Source organism: Eleutherodactylus coqui, chromosome 1 (assembly GCF_035609145.1).
Source record: "Eleutherodactylus coqui strain aEleCoq1 chromosome 1, aEleCoq1.hap1, whole genome shotgun sequence".
In the NCBI taxonomy this organism is placed as follows: domain Eukaryota; kingdom Metazoa; phylum Chordata; class Amphibia; order Anura; family Eleutherodactylidae; genus Eleutherodactylus; species Eleutherodactylus coqui.
This window is the reverse complement of record NC_089837.1, coordinates 93,184,206-93,210,000: the sequence shown is the minus strand read 5'-3', so window position 1 is coordinate 93,210,000 and position 25,795 is coordinate 93,184,206. Positions and strand designations below refer to the sequence as shown.

Below are 25,795 nucleotides of genomic sequence, written 5' to 3'. Positions count from 1 at the left end.
CCATAGCGGCCTCTCTCCTCTCTATGGGGAGAGATGGCTGCAGCGGAAATGCAGGCAGCGAAGCCGCTCCAAAACCTGCCGCTCCGGTTTTCCAGCGGAATTCTCATGGATTTTCGGTGGGGCCAATTCCGCTGGAAATCTGTCCCATGTGAAAACAGTCTATAAGTTCGGAGGTGGTCTGACTGCGATTATTCCCATTCTCGTGATTGGCGGGGACCCACTGACATATACTTATGGCCTAACTTGTTAAAGGGGTTGGCCCGCGGCAGCAAGTGGGGTTCAGCACTTCTGTATGGCCATATTAATGCACTTTGTAATGTACATCGTGCATTAAATATGAGCCATACAGAAGTTATACACTTACCCCCTCCGGTGTTGGCGTCCCCGTCTCCATGGCGCAGACTGAAGCCTTCTCCTTCCATTAGATGCGCTTGCGCTGTCTGCTCTTCTGTTCTGTTGAATGGGGCCGCTCCGGCGTGCTCGCGCCGCACAGGTCTTCTGCGCAGACCAGCTCTTTATTATGATGCAAAGCACGATGTTTAAGAAAAAGCAGGCAGTCAAGTGGATATGCCTCTTCTACTAAGAGCATTTGAGCTACACCTGTTGATAGCAGCAGCAGGAAACTCAGCACACAACCACATTATAGACCCGGACAGCTGCAGTAGGCTGGGTTGAACGGTTCCATCACTTTGCGCTGCCATTGCGAAATGTAAAGGTATTGGAACGATAACCGCTCAGCCACAAAGCAACAGGCCATGCAAGAACAGCAAATACAAGGCGTTCAATTATGGCAACGTCTTAGGGTTGGGTTAGGCCTCATGTCCATGGGCTGGTATGAATTGTGGATGATCTGCAATTGAAACCGCCCATAGGGGGACATGGGCATCCACAGCTTAATTAAAGCATGCATATTTGTTTTGCAGACCTTCTGGTACGGAAAACTAGTCAAAGCATGCTCTCTTGTGCCGCGGATCCCGTAGGGATAGCTTTCATTGAAGTTAATGGAAGCCGTCTGATCCGCGGCACACCCGCAGCTGTTACTGTAGAGGTGCCGCGGATCCCGCAAGAAAGCAAGAGGAGAAGATGGAAGACTTGCACAGCTACACAGAGGATCCAGAAGGGTAAGTGATGTCCTCTTGCCACAGGCAGGGTGGCTTACATATTGGCATTTGGTCATTAGGACATATCCTCAGTATCCTATTGTCAGCACAGACAAGCATGGGGATGAGCAAGGGTGCAAACACACGCGGATAACAGCTACGTGCCGGGCAGCATCTGGGTTTTTGTGGGGTTTTTTTCCAAATGAAAGAATACCAAGTGCAGATAATGTGCAGCAACTAGCAGTGACCCGCGTGGGCACCCCAAGACCCACTAGCACAACCCGTTTTCTAAACATGTGTCACTTTTAGAACTACACAAGCCTAGGAAACCAATGCAAAGTTTGAAACCGCCTATGACAGATTCATTAACCGAGCACCTTGCTGATCAATCTGTCCCGCAGTACCCCCCAGGGAAGAGCTGGGTGCGCTGGGTTAGGTGGAGCCCATTGGACTCAGCAGCAGTGGAAACACATTCTCTGAAATAAGAAATCATGCCTCAATTTGGCGATCCTACGGACTACTATTTCACTTTGGCAGATGCCAACTGAATGAATCCTTAAGAAAAAAAAAAGAAAAAACCTCAACGCCAACCGTAGAGTTTGCTGGAGAAGGAGAAATGGTCTGGGAATGTCTTTCAGAGTTTGGGCTGGGCTCCTTATTTCCAGTGAAATTAAATCTTATTGTTGCATCATATAATGACATTATAAAGAATTTTGCGGTTCCAGCCCTGTGCCAGCATGGAGGGAGGACCTAGACCGTTAGTCTTGGAACGAACGGGACCACTGGCTGCGAGCCAGGCCTTATTACCCAAAATTACAGCAATGCTCACCAACGACCCTGTCACTTAAAGGACACCAATCCCTGCAATCATAGTCCAAAATCTTGACGGAAAGCCATCATAGCACTGCCGCAGGGCGGAGGCCGCTACATCAGCCTATTGTTTTGTCAGGGGATGTTCTGGCGTTCACTAACTTACAGCCAATTTTTTTTTTTTAAACTGGTTTTGCGTGGTGCCATCTCTCACCCAGATAGATTGGCAGGCCTCTCATGGCACTGATTAGTTCTATTACCAAGTGTGGCATCAGTCATATCGCAAGGAGAAGTCAGACAGTACGTGTTGGGAGTGGATACGGGTGTGACATCTGGAATTGGGAGTAGAACGGGTCATATTTATGAGGCCCAGGAAACAGAATAAATTCTGCCTTGGCATTGTTACATTCCTGTGATATACAGTAAATAAGGCAATGTCACGGGTATGGACTGATAAAGGCAGTGAATGGCTCTGTACGCTGCGGCCAACACATGTTAGTCAACACTAAGCAATGCGCTGCAGGAAAAATGCCGTCTACTTTGCTCTTGTGGTTAACCAGATATTTCAAGGAGGTTTCAATTCTCTTTGAAGTTTGCGTGCCAAGTTCACAATAAAACTCAGACATTGAGCTGGAAAGTGTTCCAAATCACACTTGGTATAAAAAGGGGAAGAAAAGAAAAATCTTTTTTCCCCCCTAAAAAAAAAAAACCTAAGCTGACTGCATTATCTCTTCACTGAACCATAGGTAGGGGGGCAACAGAGGAAGTCAAGTCACTGAGGGCTCAAGTAATCAAATTAGTAAGGGTCTACTACAGAGCAGGAGTGAGCTGCCTTCCCATTATCCAATATCCTATGGAGATTGCAGCTCCCTCTGGCTGGGATACAAGGCTTATAGCCAATGCAGAAATGAGGGAACGTTACAGGGAAATGTACTAAGGCACAAAGGTTGCTAACGGGATATACCACAGGGCGCTCACTTCCCGTGTGTGCGGACTGCTATCCGATTTACGCAGGCACAGCTCACGGACATGAAGTAGCATATCCGGATAGGAACAGGGCATGCAATGAGATTTTTCATGCAGATCATCAATTTAATTTGCACATCCCTGTGGGCTATAATGGGGCCATGTGCTGATCACGAATTACCACGGAAAGCACATGACCCCACTAACCAGCGTGCTTGAGGTCTAAAAGGGAACACAATCATGTAGGAGATCCACAAGAGTTTAGTTTGGTGACTTTTCAATATGGGAAAATGGCCAATTACGAGCCTGATCTGCAAAAAAGAGAACCTCGCACTCAGACATAGTCGCAGCCTCATCTTAATGTAGTCCAACTAACGAGCGACTGCTCACAGTAAGCATGCCATACATATAAGTGAAAGGTCAGCCAAAGATGCCAACCTCTCCTGGACGAGATGGCCCTCTTATGTGTATGGGGTTGTGCCGGGTATGAACAGGAGATCGGCACGTTCACGCAATCGACCATCTCCAGTAACACACTGAACGGAACAGAGTGGCAGCGTACACGTACCCCATTCTGAGCATCGGGGGGGGGGGGGGGGTCCTGTGGTTGGACCCCCACCTATCAGCAAGTCATGCCCCATCCTAGGGATAGAGCTAATTCACTTTCCTGGGACAACTCCATCAAGACGTTGTCCAAGAAAAAAAAGAAAAGAAAAAAAAAAATAAAAAATTGTCCATGTGTCAAAATAACAAAAGATACTGAACGCACACCTCTCTTCTCCCCAGGGAAAGGGTGTACTGGGTGCCGCAACAATTCTGGTCTCTGCTGACAGCACAAGTCAGGTGATTGCTGCCGCCAATTAACCCTTTCCAATCCACTGTCTGACGTCTGAAGACATTATGATTTAAGGCTGTACAGCTCCGATGTTGGAAGACGTCCGTCGGGGTTCTCTTACTGTATATTGCCAGCCTCTCTGCTGTCGGAGCCTATCCAACAAGTCACCTCATGCAGTACTGGCTTTAGCCAGCAGATAGCAACGTTGTATAATGACAGAAAAAAAGTAAGCCCCCTAGGAAAACCTGGATACAAATTGGATTAGAAAGGATTAAAGGTTGCAGTATCGCCATCCCAAACTTCTTCTACACATGGAGTACTCCCGCTCTTTCTTGCCCCAAATCCTTTCTTTGGCTTGGCTCCACTCCGAGATCCTGGAATGGTTTCCTTATAGCTACTTTATACAGTAAAATCTCTGGGCTGGGATTGGACCCCCCCACAGCCCCAGCCAAGAGGGTCCGGCAACACCCACCGCCCCAGCCAAGAGGGTCCGGCAACACCCACCGCCCCAGCCAAGAGGGTCCAAGTGGTCACTGACATTTATGACTAAAAGATGCCACTTCCCCAATGTGCACAAGTGTGCCTGACATTTCTGGTGTGCCATTTTTAGGAAAAGTGCATCACAGGCTGCACAGCCATGATAGAAGGAAGCCTGTCTGGGCATCTTGTTACTCACAAAAGTCAATGACTACCCCAACCACAGCTCCGTTTCCTCCAAATAGGGTGGACTGTAGTCAGGAAATATACGGACGCAATCCATAACCCAAGTAGAACAAACCCAACCAGTGAAGTAAACCCTGAACACAGTATACCCATTAACTACCATGAGAACATAGCAGATTGGGCAGACACTCGGAGACGGCAGCCCTCCTCCGTACAGTAACTTGGCCAGCGGTCAGAAGTTAAACAGATGAGGTTTTTAATCAGTCTAAACACAATCCTGCTTTTCTGAAGGCAAATGAAGTCAATAGAAGAACATCGGAGACGCCCCGACTGTGCCGCAGAAGCCGGCAGGACCTGACAAATGGCTGCATCACCTTTCCCCTGTCTGTAGACGAGCCATTGTGAGAAGGAAATCTTTTGTGCTCGTTAAAAGCAGCTAAAACGTTACGTTGGAGGCAAAGTGTAATTAAATATTTCCCACTGACAGCGGCCAATAAAGGTCTCAAGCTGCCGAATTCAATATCCTCGCCTCCGTCTATACCAGTAAGGAAGAGTCCAGATCCTATGAGCAGTGCAGGACGGCGGTCGGCAACCGGGATGATCAGCAGGTAATGCTTAGACTTGTAGTTTCACAATGGCTGCAGACCACATGCCGTCAATTACCCTATGGGCGAGTCGGATCATGAAGAAAACCTATTACATGTGTCAGCTCACCTAAAGAAACAAATCTCCTTCCTCGACACGCTGCCTCCAGGCATCCCACGGCCATTCTTCTCCTTGACTGTTTACAAAGCAAGCTGCGCAAATCTAAAAAGTCAATTATGTCAGAACAGATGAGCTACTTCAAACCTGTCGTGTAAACAAGCCGGGCCATTAACACTGCCAGCAATATGCGGGGGGGAAAAGTGCTCCACAAAAGAAAATAATGACCCTGCTCCTGGCATATGGCACACAATGTAGGCAGATTAATGGCTGGAAGCAAGGCGGACATATACAGGTATATGCAGACACTATACGCCAATTAGTCCTGGACGCACAAGATATACAAATCACCGGAACATTCCTCCATAGTGTAAAATAAACAAGTAATGGGTTAATGCAATAAAAAAAAAAACAGACCACATCACTATTGTATGGAGCAGTAATAGGACACCAATATGCACCATCATCAGGATGAATTCACATAGCGGATATGCGTACCCCTTGATTTGCACAGGTACTGTAAACGGCAGGTGAATGAGATTTGACAGTTCTCCTCCACATGTAGCTGCCATACTGAAAAACACATTCTGCTTTAAGCCATCAAAAGAAGCGATCAGCAGAAAACCACACGCAGCGATTAGTAATCCGACTGTGACCCCACTTGTGATAATTGATATCCAGCCAAAAGACCTCGTTTACGGGGGAGGTCACACACTGAAACGCGGTCACAAACTGCAGTACGATGTAAGTGGATGTGGCTATAATAAACCCGTTCATTCACAGTGAAAGGAATCTGCAAAGAAATGCAGTTGTGCTGCAGACCTTCCCATCCGCAGCAGGCTGTAGAGATTGCAGAAGAGCAGCGGACTGTCACTGTATGCTTCATCCACTGTGATACAAGAAGCAAAATCTGCTGCCACAATCCACAATGACATTGGGTGCCGATGATCATCACCAACTATAACAATACGTCCAGGTGATGCCACCAATCACCCGCAGCAGTTACTGGATGCCAGCACACCGGCATAAGCTGCCACCAATACAGCTGCCCATTTACCACTCGGTGCCAGGCTGCACTTGAACTTGCCGCTGTTTCAAATTGCAAATCCAGGTGCGACAATTCCCGAGTTACAATTACTGCACTGTCTGATTTATGGGCATTTCCATGATCCGGGTTAGACATGCCCTTTGCGGACACACTTACTACCAAGTACCAGAAACGCATGCAGGCGTAACATCGACGTTCATTAAGATGCATAGGCTGTAGCGCTGTCAGGTGCCACTGGACAAGTGTTCTCTGGAGTCATCCAGCAACACTTCACCATCTGGCAGTTGCTTAGATGGTGAATGCCAAGGCAATGCTGTAACCCTGAAGATGCAGAGCCAGCCATGAAATTTGGTCTGTGGAGTTTTTCTGTTGGCAGGTTTCTATAGTTTCAGTTACGTTAAATCTTGAAGTGCTTTTGCCACCAACGCGAGTGACGGCACACACGGAGACAGTCAATGATAGTCTTCAAAATAATGTGCTCATTACTGTTTCAGCAGGACAGTTCCCCTTAAACAATAAAGGGGGGGGGGGATTTAATAGAACACTTGTGCCAGTGATGCATTTTTTGCATTTAAAAAAAAAATTAAGACTTAAGGCCCATTTAGACAATGATCACTCAAAATTCGCTCATAACCTGTTTTTGGAGCGATAACCGTTGCATCGAAACCCCTGCCCATCGTGCACTGTTCGTTCATCGCTCACTTCTAGTTTTCTAGAAATGAGCAATGACAATAATTATCAGCCAGCAGCGCTGATAAGATTCTCTCAGCTGGTATCCCACTGGCAGTTCTCAGCAGGACAGCAGCTGAAAGCACGGAGAAGAAAGGAGTTGTATACCCCGCTTGGAGCGCTCAGCTGTATAGCAGCTGAGCGCTTCGAGAACACAGCAGCTGTATACAGAAGAGAGCGCTCCAGCTGTCTTCTGCATACCCCGCTTGGAGCACTCAGCTGGATACCAGCTTCGAGAATACAGCAACTGTATACAGAAGACAGCGCTCACGCTGTCTTATGTATACAGCGGGAGCCTTTATTTACACACTGATAAGCTGTTTAAGTAGCTAATTAGCTACTGAAGAGCTTATGCAAAGTGAACGCTCAAAACTGTCACTCAAACTGCTGTTTGAGCGAATTTTGAGCGATCATCTTGCCATGTAAATGCACGCAACGATCATCACTCAAAAGGTTGCTTTTGAGCGATAAGTGTCTAAATTGGCCTTTACCTTTAAAGGGGAACTAACTTTGACAACTTCTGCTCATCTACTAACTTGTGTTAGTCTCATCATTTATGTAACATACTTGCATTAAAAGTTTTCTTGCCCTACTACTGTAAATTAGGTTTGCAGTGGCTTCTCTACAATCCACTGTTATGTACAGAGCTTCCATAGTAACAAGGACACTGTTTCAATAGCAACAGGGGGAGACGCCATCTTGACAGACGGCTCCTCCGCACTCGCAGGCTGACAGATCTGCAGACACTGTGATAAGGATCTCTACTGTCTCTGCCTCTCCAGCTGTTCCAGGGTGTGTGTCTGTCTGCACACGCATTATAGTGAGTTTAATAACCATTTGGCCAGAATGTCCTGGGGAAAAAAAAAAGAGGCGTGAGCATTCAGATACTGCTTCCTTGTTGATTAGACCAGAGACCGTGCAACGCAGCATGGGAACTAGAGGAAAGGAAGTCAGGACAGGGAACTACTGTCAGAACGCTCAGCTTGCTACACACCCCCTTTCTGTGATTGGATTACAAACAGCAGGACCGAAAAATGGGCAAGACCACCTGAATTATCAGAACATCGATTCATGAAACAGAGTGCAAACAGCAGCAAATGAGTGGGTAACGGGAACCTGGTGTATTTTAAAAAGCTTGTTAGAAACTCAGGTACGCTTTAAGCTTCAGTGGTCGTTTTTCAAAAAAGTAGATGTTGCTCCGTGGGTGGAAACCTGGCAGTCCACGCATAGACCATTAGCTAGGATTTATGCCACAAACCAGTAGAGATCTACTCCAGCTCACAGCTGGAATAAGTGTCATTTTTGCTGCACCAACGGCTTAAGATACACCAGATATACTAGAAGGCTTGCGTCTCTTAGTACATTTGCCACATCTTCAGATTAAGATCGAGATATGTAGCGCTGGTCTTATGGCTCCTTCACACTGGAGTATTTTTCATCAGTATTTTGTGAGCCCAAACCAGAAGTTGGTCCAAAAATCAGGAAGAAATGCAAATCTTTCAATTTCACTTTATCTCTGTAGGTCTCATGTCGGGTTTTGGCTCATAAAATACTGATGAAAAATAAACCCGTGTGAAAGAGCCCTAAATTTAGTTGTGATGAAACTTTGCTGGTGTGTGCAGAGACCTGATGTGAATTACAGCAAACACCTTTAGGCCTCATGTCTACGGGTGGATCAGATTCCATGCAGGGAATCCCGCACGGAATCCAGCCCTGCCCGTGGCCAGCGAGGCCTATTTACCTGCATTTTCCACGGCAGCAGGATCCCCAGGGTCCGTACGGATCCCTCTACTTCCGGATGCGCTGTACTGTGCATGGTCCTCATGGCTTGCCATCGGACATGCACAGTAGATTTTTTTTTTTCCAAGTCTCCTGCTTTCCCGCAGGATCTGCGGCACTTCTGCGGTGTCACAGATTGGGCGGCTTCCATTGACTTAAATGAAAGCCGTCCCTTCGGGATCCACAGAAAAGCGGGCCAAAAGGTCCCCAAAACAATTCTGCATGCTTAAAATTGATTTGCGGACATCCATGCATCCCCATGGATGGTTTGATTTGTGGATCTCCCGCACGGGTTCTGCAAATCAAACCCCCCAGTGGACATTGGGCCTTAAGATAAATAGCCATATTATGACTCCCTTTTGTGTATTGCCGTTTAAGGACTTCCATAGTCGGATGAGCTTTGGGACAATATTTCCGACCTAAATAGCTTCACATGAAAGGTTTCCCAATAAAACATACAAATCTTGTCAACATATACTTCTGTTTTCAAAGCCATGATTGATCCTCCCCAGATATGGACTGCCGAGATTATGTCATCATGAACTGCAAGTTTCCATAACCCGGCCGCACTAGACGTGGGGGCGTCAGAGTGAACCAACTATCCTTGCATCAACCTGCCTAGAAGCCCCTGAGCCCCTAGTGGTTCCAATGCCACCTACAAAGCAGAGCTCAGTGGTGGCCTTGTATACTAGGGCTAAGATGAGGGTGGCTTCACATGGGTCAACTATCAGCCACAAAATGTATATAATTGCTCAAAAGGAAGAGATTTTCAGTGATAGCTGTCCTGTGTAAATACGGAACCCAACGAAGTGGACGAGTTCTCTCTCAGTGTAAACAGCCTCTCACCTTTGAGCAACAGTTCAGTGAACGGAAGATAGTCAGAAGTTTTGTGGCGCGCTCCACCTCCATTCACTGAACTATCACTCCCGTGTGAGAGCACAGAATCGCTTGTATAACACACTGCACTATTTTTGTATTGTAGTGCATTGTGCCTCCCAGTGCAAAACCTACAAATGGATTATTTAGGTATCCGACGTACCACCACCTCGGCCCGCATTTTACAGGATGAAATGGCGCAACAAGCTGCACTATTCCAATCTGATTTTTAGCAGAAATATGCGGCAAAGGTTCCTTATGGAGCTTTAGACGCTCATGTGGACAAGAGCTACCAGTGGGCACTTACTGCACACGGATACAAAAATTACCTGAAAGCGCTGCAGAATAAATTGGGCTACACAAACAACAAGATTATTTTGTTTTCATCTATGACGCCCGTACACAATGTATTGCATATGGACAGCGTCTGCATACGCTGCCTATACAACCATGTAGGGCTCACGCTGCGCGGTAGGCAGAGAAATCAAGCATGCTGCAGTCTATTTCTCATGTGTATCTACACGCACATGTATCAATAACAGTCCATTGACTCCATGCGCTATCACGGGTCTGTGCATGGCACGCGTAATACACGGTGAAAGAAAATGCACCCGTGGACATGAGCCCCGACCAAGAGATGGAGGAGAAGATAAAGTGCAAATGAACAAAAAAAAATTCCAAGAGCCGTTGCATTTGTATTTTTCCCCATCAACAGAGCGGAGGGCTTGCTTGTTCTAGTCTTCATTCACCCCCTTTTTGTGAACCTATAACAGGTTAATCAATTTTTATTTTATTTTTTTTAACAGGGAAGATAAAATCAGCCATTGTGATTTTGTTGTTGTTTACGGCACACACTATGCGGTCTACATAATATGTTCAAATAGTTCTGTGCATCTGTACATCAATACCAAATCTAGATTTTTTAATGTTTTTTTTTTTCTATCACTGTATTTATAGACCCCAACATTTTTCTTCACTGGTGCCGTTTGAGGGTTTTTTGTGGGACAAGCTGTACTTTCTCACTGTATCATTTGTTGATCCATACGGCTTTTTGATCGCTTTCTTCATTATTTGGAAGGCGAATAGGCAAAATTAGCCATTTTCAAAATTTTGTATTTTATTTACAGCTTGCCCCGAGCGGGTTAATCAATGCACTAACTCTTTCCCTTTGGATACTGCAAACGCGGCGATGCCATATTTGTGGTGGGTTTGATGCAGTGCTTTAAGGGGCGTGCATCAGAATAAGGCCCCTAACATGCACACAGACGGGCTTCCCATCCAAACGAAAGCATGTATGCACGGGGGCTTTTTTTCCCCCCATGTAGTCCAAGTAACAAAAATATATATAAATAAAATCGCAGCATACCATATTCTTGTCCACTTTTCGGAAGAGAATAGCCTGTCAGCGTGTGGTGTTCAGCACACGGACGGGATGTGCGAGCTCCCTTCAAGACCGGCATTTGAATCGTCAGTCTAAATATGATTTCCCCGGTGTACATTGCGTGTAATGTATGAAAAGGTATCCGCCACATCATATATTAGGCGCATCCTGGTACCTCCATGAACCTACACAGAAATGCGCACACTGACAAGACCAGACACACAGCGCACTCGGAAACCTGCGACTTCCAGGCTTCTGCGATGCGCCTCTCAGTTAAAGTGATCCCCCCTCTCCCAGGTCTTGAGAGACAGGAATGGCCACACCGCTCCTCTGTCTACCTGATGCACACTGTGCGGTAGTCTAAGGGCTGATAAATCATTCAGTGTAAAGGCACACCCCGACTGAACGACCAACGAGAATTGGTTAGTTTCCCATTCGTTGTTCAGGATGGGCCCATGTAAACAGGCAGTCATTTAAGAGCGACTGCCTATTCACTGTGAATGCTGGCGGCCGATCCCTGGCCCGCTCCGCCTCCATTCACTAGTGATGATCGTTCCTGCGTTAAAGCAGAAGAGCGACGATTGCTGTGACGAGCTGTCGGGTATCTGTGCCCAACAGGCCGTTTTGTGTAAAAGGGCCCTAAGGACGCTCTCACACAGGCTTAACAAAATAGCGCGTTCAAAATTGCACCGTTTCACCGTGCTAAACGCTGTAAAAAGCGGGCTGTGCGAGAATGGCCTTAGACACTGCCTGGTCAACTAAAGCAGGTGGAGTGTCTAATATGCATACTAATACACAGTGTGCATCAGGTAGTCAGAGAAGCCGCTGCGGCCATCTTTGCTTCTCCAGGCCCGGAGGACTGCTGTAAAAAACGTTTGATTTGCAGTGCTGGCCATTTTTTTTTCTTTCACACCGAACACGAGCCTTCAATGGTTCAAATGGAATAATGCATCACACACGAAGGGAGAGGAAATAAATAAATCATCGCATTTACATGCGGGCGCGATGTCGTTTTTTGGCTCCCATACACAAAAATAAGACATTTTTTCCACCTTACACCGATCTTCAACTACAAGGGGAGGAAAAAATAAATCAGTTAAATCGCTCATGTCTATTAACCCCTTGAAGATAATGTACGTCTTACAAATCGCACGTTACTTGTGTTATTACAGCCCAATTAACACCAGTTTCTGCTACAGGTTATACATGAATGTGTCCATTATACAGCCACTCCCTTTCTCAAAAAATTGCGCACAAACTGCCAAAAGTACAATTTTTTATGCAAGCAAGGCTTATGCTTAATTTTATAAGTTTTTTTTAGCAGACGTCCCCAAAGCGTACAACCACCCATCAAGTGGTATCCAACACTACACGCTCACTCCGCAGTTAGGGCTCATTCACACGAATGTATTTGAATTGCCTGCGTATAAAAGGAGCAAGTCAGACTGCGCAGGAGAGCGTGCGTGAGATACGCGGTCATGCGCAGTCCAAAACTCCTGCTCTACCCGACAACACCCCGGCTGACAAAGTGGTAAGAGGCATGATACATGCAGGACCGTGTGAACGAGCCCCCACTCCAGTGCCCACGACATCCCCTCAGGAGAAGCCGCCGGTGAGTATGCTTGAGAAAGGTCACAATTGTGACCGAAACGTCGCAGGTTTTACCTTTGTTGGAGGAATAAGGATTGGAAAATTGTTTGGAAGACCCATCTGAGTCTGCCTAGTCTTTGCTGCATATTGCTACAGTGCATCAGAGCTGTATCATTCCCCCAGTGTCGCTACAATGTATCAGTGCTGTATCATTCCCCCGATGCCGCTACAATGTATCAGTGCTGTATCATTCCCCCGATGCCGCTACAATGTATCAGTGCTGCATCATTCCCCCAGTGTCGCTACAATGTATCAGTGCTGCATCATTCCCCCAGTGTCGCTACAATGTATCAGTGCTGCATCATTCCCCCAGTGTCGCTACAATGTATCAGTGCTGCATCATTCCCCCAGTGTCGCTACAATGTATCGGTGCTGCATCATCCCCCCCAGTGTCGCTACAATGTATCGGTGCTGCATCATCCCCCCCCAGTGTCGCTACAATGTATCGGTGCTGCATCATCCCCCCCAGTGTCGCTACAATGTATCGGTGCTGCATCATCCCCCCCAGTGTCGCTACAATGTATCGGTGCTGCATCATCCCCCCCAGTGTTCTCAGCAAGAGAAACGACGTAATCTTGTAGATATGATACCTTTTAATGGCTAACAAAAATACATGATGTAATAATAGCGAGCTTTCGTACCAACGCAGGGTACTTCTTCCGGCTTAAATGGATTGGATCTGAAGAGGCATGCATATTTATACACACTTATAACATACATACTTATGACAAGGCACAGATATGGATGTGATTGGTTCGCACTTAAAAGGAATTCTGCAAACCAGAAAACAAACCAAAAAAAGTTTGTTTTCTGGTTTGCAGAATTCCTTTTAAGTGCGAACCAATCACATCCATATCTGTGCCTTGTCATAAGTATGTATGTTATAAGTGTGTATAAATATGCATGCCTCTTCAGATCCAATCCATTTAAGCCGGAAGAAGTACCCTGCGTTGGTACGAAAGCTCGCTATTATTACATCATGTATTTTTGTTAGCCATTAAAAGGTATCATATCTACAAGATTACGTCGTTTCTCTTGCTGAGAACAATCACATTTTGCTCTACTGGCTAACACGGTACCAGATCTTTGTTTTCATTATCCCCCCCAGTGTCGCTACAATGTATCGGTGCTGTATCATCCCCTCCGTGTCGCTACAATGCATCGGTGCTGTATCATCCCCTCCGTGTCGCTACAATGCATCAGTGCTGTATCATCCCCTCTGTGTCGCTACAATGTATCAGTGCTGTATCATTCCCTCTGTGTCGCTACAATGTATCAGTGCTGTATCATTCCCTCTGTGTCGCTACAATGTATCAGTGCTGTATCATTCCCTCTGTGTCGCTACAATGTATCAGTGCTGTATCATTCCCTCTGTGTCGCTACAATGTATCAGTGCTGTATCATTCCCTCTGTGTCGCTACAATGTATCAGTGCTGTATCATTCCCTCTGTGTCGCTACAATGTATCAGTGCTGTATCATTCCCTCTGTGTCGCTACAATGTATCAGTGCTGTATCATTCCCTCTGTGTCGCTACAATGTATCAGTGCTGTATCATTCCCTCTGTGTCGCTACAATGTATCAGTGCTGTATCATTCCCTCTGTGTCGCTACAATGTATCAGTGCTGTATCATTCCCTCTGTGTCGCTACAATGTATCAGTGCTGTATCATTCCCTCTGTGTCGCTACAATGTATCAGTGCTGTATCATTCCCTCTGTGTCGCTACAATGTATCAGTGCTGTATCATTCCCTCTGTGTCGCTACAATGTATCAGTGCTGTATCATTCCCTCTGTGTCGCTACAATGTATCAGTGCTGTATCATTCCCTCTGTGTCGCTACAATGTATCAGTGCTGTATCATTCCCTCTGTGTCGCTACAATGTATCAGTGCTGTATCATTCCCTCTGTGTCGCTACAATGTATCAGTGCTGTATCATTCCCTCTGTGTCGCTACAATGTATCAGTGCTGTATCATTCCCCCAGTGTCGCTACAATGTATCAGTGCTGTATCATTCCCCCAGTGTCGCTACAATGCATCAGTGCTGTATCATTCCCTCTGTGTCGCTACAATGTATCAGTGCTGTATCATTCCCTCTGTGTCGCTACAATGTATCAGTGCTGTATCATTCCCTCTGTGTCGCTACAATGTATCAGTGCTGTATCATTCCCTGTGTCGCTACAATGTATCAGTGCTGTATCATTCCCTCTGTGTCGCTACAATGTATCAGTGCTGTATCATTCCCTCCGTGTCGCTACAATGTATCAGTGCTGTATCATTCCCTCCGTGTCGCTACAATGTATCAGTGCTGTATCATTCCCTCCGTGTCGCTACAATGTATCAGTGCTGTATCATTCCCTCCGTGTCGCTACAATGTATCAGTGCTGTATCATCCCCTCCGTGTCGCTACAATGTATCAGTGCTGTATCATCCCCTCCGTGTCGCTACAATGTATCAGTGCTGTATCATCCCCTCCGTGTCGCTACAATGTATCAGTGCTGTATCATCCCCTCCGTGTCGCTACAATGTATCAGTGCTGTATCATCCCCTCCGTGTCGCTACAATGTATCAGTGCTGTATCATCCCCTCCGTGTCGCTACAATGTATCAGTGCTGTATCATCCCCTCTGTGTCGCTACAATGTATCAGTGCTGTATCATCCCCTCTGTGTCGCTACAATGTATCAGTGCTGTATCATCCCCTCTGTGCCGCTACAATGTATCAGTGCTGTATCATCCCCCCACACGGGGTGTCCACAATGCAGCAGCACAATGGCGGGTCACGTTCACAGCTCTCCCCCTCCCCCTCCCGGCCGCACTCACCGATCAGCCGCCGCACCTCCTCCTCGCTCATGTACACGTTCAGCTCGGGCTCCCCGCCGCTGCCGGGCCCGGTCTGCGCCTCAATGCAGCCCAGGAGGACCGCGAGTAGCAGCAGAAGGGACGGACACCACAGCCCGGGGCCCGGCTGTCTCCCCCATCTCCTCCTCCACCCTGGGGGGTCCGGGGCCCCGGGCAGCATGTCTCTCACAGGCCGTGCTGAGAGGAAGGGGCGCCCCAGACCATCCCCGAACAGGCGGTCGCCTATAACACCGCACCGCGGACACAAAACACCACCCTGGCGCGCTCGGTCTCCCTCACGGAGGATACAATCCACCAGACGCATGCGCACTCCGTCCTCAGGCTGCTCGCAACATCGCACTCTTTTGCCTCTTCCGGGCCGCCGTAGTATTGTTGCAGCTGCCGCGCGCCCCCTTTAGGACGCATAGAGTTTAGTTTCTTTTTTTTTCCCCCTGAAGAATCTTTATTAACAATGTAAACAAAAACACAGAACAATAGTATATAGTGGAGTTTTGTCTTGTTTACAGAGGTGGGCACTGTACACATAAAAGTGTCTGTGAATAGGAGATACGTTAATACTTTGGAATAACTGCCTTAATAACATTTTCACAGTATTCCAACCAAATATGAAACCACCTAAAATTATATATATTTTCTCATTTATCACATAGAAATCAAAATAAAAGGAAATTGGTATCACCGCGTCCGTAAAAGACCGAGCTGTCAGGGGTCGCTCACATCTGCGTTGGCACTCTGTTAGGGCTTTTCGTCTTTGTTCCGTTTTTGGAGCAGAGAAACACAATAAAAACTGAAGTAAAATTGTCATTTTTTCCATATTGATTTTAATGGGTTTAAATCAAAAAGCACAACGCTTGCAGCCTCCTTCCGTCCGTTAGGTTTCTGTATTCTAACAGAACAAATAACGCGGTTTGCAGTTTTATTAATCCAGTATTTAAAAAAACTTTATTTTTTGAAAACCCATTAAAATCAATGACAAAAAAGTGACAATTTCAGTTTTAACTTCATTTCTCTGCTTCAAAACCGTGACACCGAGACGGTGAGGGCGCTCACACACAGGCGGGTTATATAGTGTTTGAGCCGGTGTAAACATAAAAGAGTTGAGTTATAAGCTGCGCACAAAATTATTGACTGGCCGCACAGAACTTGCGTAATCAAGACAATTTCCACTGTATTTTGGGAACAGGCGGTGATATTTATAGGTTTTAGGCTGCATTCACACGAACGTATATCGGCTCGGTTTTCACGCCGAGCCGATATACATTGTTCTCATCTGCAGGGGGGGGGGGAGGATGGAAGAGCCAGGAGCAGGAACTGAGCTCCCGCCCCCTCTCTGCCTCCTCTCCGCCCCTCTGCACTATTTGCAATGGGGAGAGACGGGATGGGGGTGGGGCTAATTACCGAAACTTAGCCCCGTCCACCTCCTTTCATTGCAAATAGTGCAGAGGGGCAGAGAGGGGGCGGGAGCTCAGTTCCTGCTCCTGGCTCTTCCATCCTCCCCCCCCCCCCCATGCAGATGAGAACGACGTATATCGGCTCAGCGTGAAAACCGAGCCAATATACGTTCGTGTCAATGTGGCCTTAGACAAAGACATTACCAAGGGCTCATTCACACGCAGGAATTTGCGCAGCTAACTTACATGCGAAAAGAAACACGACTAATAGAGCCAATGGTTTCGTATGGAAACGTTCAGGTGAAGGAATTTTACCTGCACAAACAAAAATCGCACCTAAAAAGAGACATCAGCAACTGAAATTCCCAGCTGTGTGAGAATATAGATATTAACCTATATTTGGTGTGCAAAACGCAGGAGTGTCCGTAGACTCCTATGGGAGACTATTCCAGCCAGCTGGCAAAGGGAGATGGAGGGATTCCCCAGCAGTGGGTGATGGAGGGGTTCTCTTGCAGGGGAGATGGAGGGATTCCCCAGCAGCGGGCGATGGAGGAGTTCTCTCGCAGGAATGATGGAGGGATTCCCCAGCAGGGGGGGATGGAGGGGTTCTCCTGCAGGGAACATGGAGGGATTCCCCAGCAGCCAGCGTTGGAAGGGTTCTCCTGCACGGGAGATGGAGGGATTCCCCAGCAGTGGGGGATGGGGTTCTCTTGCTGTGTGTATATATATATGTTTTTTTTTGTGTGTGTGTGGATGTATCTCCATATATACCTTAGGGCGAATGTACTCTGTGTCTATATATACTCGTATGTGTATATATCTCTTTATATAATACTTTATACACATATGAGTTTGATATCCTTTATGTAGGCTTAACTGATTAATAATTACTAAACACTGCCAGTGTATAAGCTTAGAAATGTATATGTACTAACTAATTAATGACCCTAGAAATAGGTAACATACAAGTATGGCCAGAAAAGCACCAACTCTAGGGAGCTTATAGACCAACCAAACAACGACCCGGAGTTCTACCTTCAGACCAACGTCACTGCACATACTGAGGTTTAAGGACCAATGATAACACATGGATTGTAATAAGCTATACATATTCATAAGTAAGGTGTCTCTTGGGGCTCATTCACACGGATATCAAAACAGCGCAGAAGTTAGCAACACAAAAAAATCACGGCTAATCCGCCAAAAATTTGTATAAATGGATGATTTTCCTCGGTCGAGTCCCGAACTTCATGAGCGTCAAAATCATCTATTCACATGATCGGAAGCTGCGTGTTACTGACAAAAACAATGTTCCCTCCATCCCCACTGCAGGGGAATCCCTCCATCCCCGCTGCTGGGGAATCCCATTTCAATGGAGCCTCTCAGACGAGCGTCTAATCTATTTTAGTATGTTGCAGCGCTTTCTAACGCAGCAGATCACCCACTACAATGGGGAGGTGCGTTAAAAACGCTGTCGAACACGCTTGAGAACGTCGTTCCTAAATGCTGTAAAACTCAGTGTTTAAAAACGTATCATTTTTTGCAAACACCTGTGTGAGAGACTGGCCTAAGGCCTAACGCCGATGTGACAAAACACCTAAAAATATGACGTATGTCACAAAGTGAATGATGTACAAAAAAAAATACGGAATGGCAGGATTGCTGTTATTTCATCACCTCGCCTTTCCAAGATATTGAATAAAAAATGATCAAAAAGTCACATGTAACCTGAAATAATACCGAAAAAAACATACAACTGCTTCCACACAAAACGAACTCTCATATCCCCGTCAACGGTAAAATAAAAAAAGTTTTGGGTCTCAGAAGGCAGAAACACAAAGCAGAATTTAAATAAAAAGTTTGTATAAATTTTAAGTTTAGTAAAAGTAACAAGTCATAAAAACGTACATGAATTTAGTCCTGCTGCGACTGTTCTGGCTGACGGAATAACGTGAACATGTTATCATACTGTACGCCGTAAAAAAAGAAGCCCAGTGGCAGAAATACAGTTTTTTTTCCATTCTGCTGCACAAAAATTTTCATTTTTCAAAACATAAGATAAATGGTGCTCTCAAAAAATACAACTCATCCCCAGAGAAAAAAAAATAAATATATATATATATATATATATATATATATAGCTATACTCATGGAAGAGGAAAACACTTATGGACTTAGGAAGGCAGGGATGAAAAAACAAAAACTGTCAGGACCTTAGCCCCTTAAGGACATGGCATATTTTGGCCATAGGGATGCAACGTTTTTTTTTGGATTTTCATCGTCACTTTTCAAAAGCCATGTTTTTTTGTTTTTTTGTTTTTTTTTCAGCAACATGGACATATGAGGGCTTGTTTTGTGTGACAAACTGTAGCTTTTATTGGTACCATAAATATAATGGATTGTCTAACTTCTATTTCCTTTTTTTTGGAAGGCAGGGAGAAAAAACACCTCAGTTCTGCCATTGTTTTCTGCACTTACCTTTTTACAGCAACAATTATGCAGCATAAGGGCTTATTCAGATGACTGTATATAAGCCAGGTATTCACGCCGGCCAATATACGGCGTCCCTCTCTGCAGGGGGAGGAGGCTGGAAGAGCCGGGAGCAGTGCACTGAGCTCCCGCCCCCTCTCTGCCTCCTCTCCACCCCCTCCCCCCGCCCCCCTCTGCACAATTTGTAATGAGAGAAGGCGGTGCAGGGGCGGAGCTAAGTTCTGTGATATATCAGCCCGCGTGAATACCCGGCCGATATACGGTCGTCTGAATAAGCCCTAAATGACATGATAATTTTTTCCTGTATGTTGGCAACACTACCACAATACCAAAATTATATATATATTTTTTAGGTTTTTACACTTTTGCACTATAAGAACCTTTTTTTAGGGCTTTTTTACATGGGTGTCGGAGTTTTTACGTTCACCTGCCGACACCGTAAGAACGTGTGAACGGGCGCAGAAATCTAATGTTTGTGCGCCCGTTAAGACGGCCCTGGCCCTGGCCCAGCGCATATATGCCGAGCTCACAATGCCATTGGGCGGAGGGAGACTGTTTAGCTCTGCTAAAAATTGCAATAATAAAATGCAGTACGGACATATTACAATGTATTATCATAGTGATCATATGATCATGGATTCAAGTCCCCTACAGAGATATTAAAAAAACTGTTAAAAAAAATTACTAAAAAAATAAACTATTAAAAAATACTCTTTCGCTCAATTTCCCCTCTTTAAAAAATTAATTAATTAATTTAAAAAAATGCATGTTTGGTATCACTGGATATAGCCTGCAATACCAAACATACATTTTTTAAAATCAATTTTTATCAAGGTCTTTATCAAGCTTGAACACAGGTTTGGATTCCTTTTTTTGGCTGTTGCATCATTTAGTCCGACCCAGGGTGGGTGTATTATTGGTGCTGCTGGTACAACTTTTTTATCTTTCTGGATATCCTTAGGACGGGTCATCAATAGCTGATCGACAGGCTCCACCACTCGGGGTTCCTGCTGATCGACTGATATCATGCAGCTGTCATTATGGACAAAGCCGGAAGCAGACACTTCTGTCCGTAGTGCAGTGGCTGAGGTCGGTACTGCAGGCACACCTCCCACTGATATCAAGTGAGCCTGCTGTGGCCTCCTGCAGTCTGTTCTGAGGATGCAGGGACAGTCGAAGCAGGTTGTAGAAAGAATGTAAAGGCCCATCTAGACACAAAGATTCTCGCTCAAAATTCGCTCAAAGCCGTCTTTTAGCAATAACCGTTGCGTCTAAATGCATGGACATCGTGCAGTTTTCATGCATGAGTTGTTCCTCGCTCAATTCTAGTTTTCTTGAATTGAGCGATGAACTCTTATCAGCGGTGCAGGCTGCTATCACAGTCGGCAGCGCTTATAAGATTCTTTCAGCCCGTGTCCCGCTGGTAGTTCACAGCGGGACATGAGCTGTAAGCGCGGAGAACATTGCATCTGTTTGCCTATGCAAAACAGCCGTATTGTGCGCCGAGCGATAGCAGTGGTGTCCCCCTCCGCCTGCATAGCTCTTAAGTAGCTACGTAGCTACTATAGACTGTGCAAAGATGATTGCTCAAAACTGTCACTCAAACTGTCGTTTAAGCGATTTTTGAGCGATCATCTATCAGTGTAAATGGGGTCTAAGAACTGTTCTGTTTTAATGGCCTTATATATGACACAATGTTGGCCAAGAACACTTGTTTGCCCAACCAATGGCCCATGCGAAGTAGCACTTAATAAGCCAACAAGTGAGAAAATACTTGTTTATTGGTTGGTCGTAACTTTTGTGCAACTGGAAAAAATAACTGCTGTCAGCAGCACATCGCATCCTCGTGTGAATGAGCAATGTGCTGCGCGCGATGACGAAGCTGGATGGGGGAAAATGCATTCTGAGGCTTTATTCACCGGAACGTTTATGTGCGGCTACATGTAGGCTTTCACGCCTGGCCGATATACGCGACCATCGGTTTGTAAAAAATAGAACATACGTGACTGAAATTCGGGCCCGCTGTTATACGCTGGGTAAAAAGAGAGTTCTGGTTCCATAGACTCCTAAGGCCTCATGTCCACGGGCAAAAGAAGAATTAAAATCCGCAGCAGATTTTAACTCTTCTCCCGCGCGCGGATCCGCACCCCATAGGGATGCATTGACTACCCGCGGGGTAGATAAATACCTGTGGATGGTCAATAAAAGTGATTTTAAAAAAAATGGAGCATGAAAAAATCTGGACCATGCTCCATTTTCGTGCGGATCTCCCGCGGGGACGGCTCCCGCGGGCTTCTATTGAAGTCTATGGAAGCTGTCCAGATCCACGGGAGACCTAAAATAGGAATTTAAAAGAATTTACTTATCCGGAGCGGGCGGGGAAGGTCTTCTCTTCCTCACGGCCGCATCTTTCTTGCTTCGGCTCGGCGTCGGCGACGTGCCGCCGGCGTGACGAGTTCATCCGCCGGCCGAAAAAGAAGATCCGGCCGTGAGGAAGAGAAGACTTTTCCCACCCGCTACGGATGGGTAAATTCTTTTAAATTCCTATTTTCAGCGCTCATGTCTGCGGGGCAGGAGGGACCCGCTGCAGATTCTCCCTGGAGAATCCGTAGCGGGCCTGATTTTCCCCGTGGACATGATGCCTTAAGGGAGCTGGGGAAGAAAAGGGAGAGGGAGGCAGTTTAGCAGTGTCCAACACTGCAGCAAGCTTACAGGTGCCTCTATTTAGGTATGTGAAGTCATACTGAGGATCTATGCCGAGCAAGGGTACTCTGGGGTGTGATATATTTTTTTGCTAAAACTTCATACCCAGCCGCGTGAATGGACAAAAAAACACTAATTAAGCTCGGGACTTGGCCGCGGAAAATTGTCCATTCCTGCACATTTACGGCACAGACGTGCGAACATAAAAACGCATATGCTGAATTGGCCTGTGTGAAGGACTGATCTCGGTAATTGGCACCCATTACGGGTCCAGATTAAGGCAGCTTCACACAAGCGCCTCAGTAGTTGCGCCGTGTATGAGTCTTTTTTGCACGCGTATCCGTGTATTTTACTGTGCTTTTTCCGTGACATGGTTTTTTGAGTACGAGGCAACGACTGGTCCAATTTAAATGGCTAATTTGTCTAATGAGGTCAAGAAGTGTTCTTCTCCAGCGGAATTGCACATTGTTTCACGCTTCCCCTTGCGTACTGCACACCCCATGTAGACTTCTATGGGGAACCTTGGTGTGTAAATGCACGCAAAAGTTGAGTATGCTGTGTATTGTTTGCATGCGCGAAATGCATGTACAAATTACGGAAATGTGTACGAACCCATTGACATCCATTCTCTGCATATTATGCCCATATGAAGGAACCCGTGTAAAAGGCTCCACCAAATTCCATCCTTGCAAGGAGCATGTTGTAGGTAGAATATGTGAGAAATTAAAGGCCAGCTTTTCATTGCCAACACAGAAAAGGGTTCCTTACTGTAAGAGCAGTGAGACTATGGAACTCTCTGCCTTAGGGCTTATTTAGACGACCGTATATCGGCTCGGTTTTCACGCCGAGCCGATATACGGTGTCCTTGTCTGCGGGGGGGGGGGGGGGGGGAGGATGGAAGAGCCAGGAGCAGGAACTGAGCTCCCGCCCCTTGCCACTATTTGCAATGGGAGGGGCGGGAGCTCAGTTCCTTATCCTGGCTCGTCCATCCTCCTCCCCCTGCAGACAAGGACACTGTATATCGGCTCGGCGTGAAAACCGAGCCAATATACGGTCGTCTGAAATAGCCATGAGTTTTGGTGATGGCAAAATCCATAGAGGAGTTTAAAAGGGGTCTTAATGTTTTTCTGGAGGGGAAGGATTTTACAGGATATAAATTTTAGGTGACCAGTGGGTTGTTGATCCGGGTATACAGTCAGGTAGGAACTATTAGAGTTTGATCCAGGGATTAGTCTGATTGTCCTTAGGGAGTCGGGAAGGAATTCTTTCCCCTAAATGGGCTAATTGGCTTCTGCCTCTTGGGGTTTTTTGCCTTCCTCTGGATCAACAAGTTAGGAGGATAAACAGGCTGAACTAGATGGACATTGTCTTCATTCGGCCTTACATACTATGTTATTATGTTACACGGGCATAAGTGTATTTATATGCGAATTTGCACTGTATATTTAAGCGATGGACGTTGCATTTTTGCACACATAGGTATGCATTTTACTGTATTTTTTGCACGTGCATGCCCTGCATATTTGCATGCTCAAAAGACACGCAGGCATGCTCCCTTTGATTTTAATGTGCAATTAAGTTTAGTATGGGCTAATTGGTGTGCAATAGTTTTGGGGGTTTTATTTGCACAAAAATGTACATGTGACCAAACCCATTGAAATCAATAGGTTCTATTCGTTGTGTACTGCGCATGCAAATTTTGCATGCGTAATATGCTGCACAAATGCGTTCATGTCAATAAGCCCAAATAGTTGTGTGGGTGAAATGAGCAGCAGCTGCTGTGATTTAACCTCTGAGCGCCATCTAGTGGTAATATTAATGTTGACAGCAAAGCATTTATTAAATTCCAACTATAATAATAATCTTTATTTATATAGTACCACCGTTTTCCGCAACACTTTACAAAACAGATATTACAGAGTATCAAACTAATTAGCAATTCCAGCAAGAGGCGTGGGAGTCCTAATTGCACAAGCTTATAATCAATGAGGACAAAGGAGTGGCACAAAAGGGAAAGGTGCTTGCTCTGTCACTTGGTCCAGTCCGCTTGTTTAAGGGATTATTCACACAAACGCATTTCCACTGTGTATTACATGTGCAAAATTTGCATATGCAATCCGCAATGAATAGAACCCATCTATTTAAGTGGATTCAGTCACGTAAATTTTGCATTTCGGTTGCGCAAAAAACCCCCAAAGTTTGTTCTATTTTTGTGCATATTGCGCACAGAAATAGCACATATCCGACCAATTAAACTTAATTGGCCATTGAAATCAATGGGAGCATGCTTCTTTTTTTGAGCGTGCAAATATGCAAGATATGTGCCCGCAAAAAATACAGTAAAGTACTCCCATCGTGCAAATACGCAGTGCAGATGCCTAAGCCCGTGTGAAGCCAGCCTACCAGTAGGGTAATATAAATAAAGCTCCATAAGCTAATCACCCACAAGCAGTTAAGGGCACATAGTCATCTTAAACATTTATAACATATCCACGCGCATACAGCGATATGGAAGCGCATTAGGAAAAGAGCCAAGCTCTGCTTCCATAGAGTTTAATAGGGAAGGTCACACTTGGTCACCTCTCCATTGTATAATATGCCAGGATATTATGTCAGAGTTGAGAATCACAGCAGGCATTTATGGAATATGTTGGCCCTGCGTACATATAACTATTTCAGTTGAATTCACTTGCATTGAATTGAATGGGAACAGTGCCCGCATTACCAACCAGGGCTGCTGTAATGTGCACGGAGCTGTCTGCGCACACTGACGGTCGCCTTGAGAACAGCTGATCACTAGTGGTTCCAAGTGGCGGACCCCTAACGATCAACTATTCAGTCAGTTACACACATGGACAGCAGAATGATGAGAGTTACACCAGTGAGAATAAACGATTATGAGCAGGATTATCACCCCTATAGTTTAAGGCCGCCTTCACACAGGCAGTAAATGCAGCGTTTACAGTACAAGCCAAGTGAGAAAGATTTTATAAATCCACTTCACACAGCGGAATTCTTCTGATGTGGAAAAGTAAGAAATTTGAAAAATGCTGTGGATTACGATTCCGCAGCATGTTTATGTTATGGAAATTCAGCTGATTTTTGCCATAGAGATTAAAGAAGAACATAAAAACAGCACCAATTCAAAAATACACGTTTGTTGCGGATTTTGAAGCACAAACACGGCACGCTCTGATTTGTTGCAGCGGACTTTTACTGTATATTCCATTCATTGCAATGCACAAAATCCACTGCGAAAATCTGCAGATGTTGTATGGATTTCATTGTAGATTTTGGTGTGGATTTGTGTGCCCATACCTAAGGTGACCAGATGTCCCGATTTAAGCAGGACTGTCCCATTTTGGGACCCCGTGTCCCGCTTTCCCCAGCGTCCCTAAGCGGGACAAAATGAAGGTCCCAGATACCTGGATAGCCATGAAGCAGGCAGAGAATATCATGGTAGACACACTTTTTGCCCAATGCAGAGGAATTTATGTACCTGTTACATAATTAAAGCAAGATAAAATCCAAAGCTGCTTTTTCAAGAAACTCCCATAAATGATCACAAAAGATGAGTATAAGGGTCTTCCACCCACTGGCGATATTTTCTCCACTGCGATGCGAGACTAAAGTTAAAGACTCGCATCGCAGTGCGAGAAAAAAATCAGCATGACGCCAGGATATCGGCATCACGCCGACATATCGCCAGTCTTTACAATAGGGCCAGTGGCAGCAGCGCTAGCCCCATTGAAAAGAGATGGAGAATGCCGGGGACTTCTGCCACAACTGTAACAGCTGTCACAGCTGTGGCGGAA

At 45.8% G+C, this 25,795-nt stretch overlaps 1 protein-coding gene across 3 annotated transcripts in view; it reads right to left on the bottom strand.

Annotated features, from left to right (window-relative positions):
• Window positions 1-15,717, bottom strand: part of RYK (receptor like tyrosine kinase) — a 126,433-nt gene extending 110,716 nt beyond the window's left edge. For all 3 annotated transcript variants that reach the window (XM_066598098.1, XM_066598100.1, XM_066598101.1), the window contains exon 1: window positions 15,358-15,717. In XM_066598098.1, coding sequence (XP_066454195.1) covers window positions 15,358-15,700 — 343 coding nt within the window. In that variant the 5' untranslated portion in view covers window positions 15,701-15,717. The remainder of the gene's footprint in view (window positions 1-15,357) is intronic.
• Between the last annotated feature and the right edge of the window lie 10,078 nt (window positions 15,718-25,795).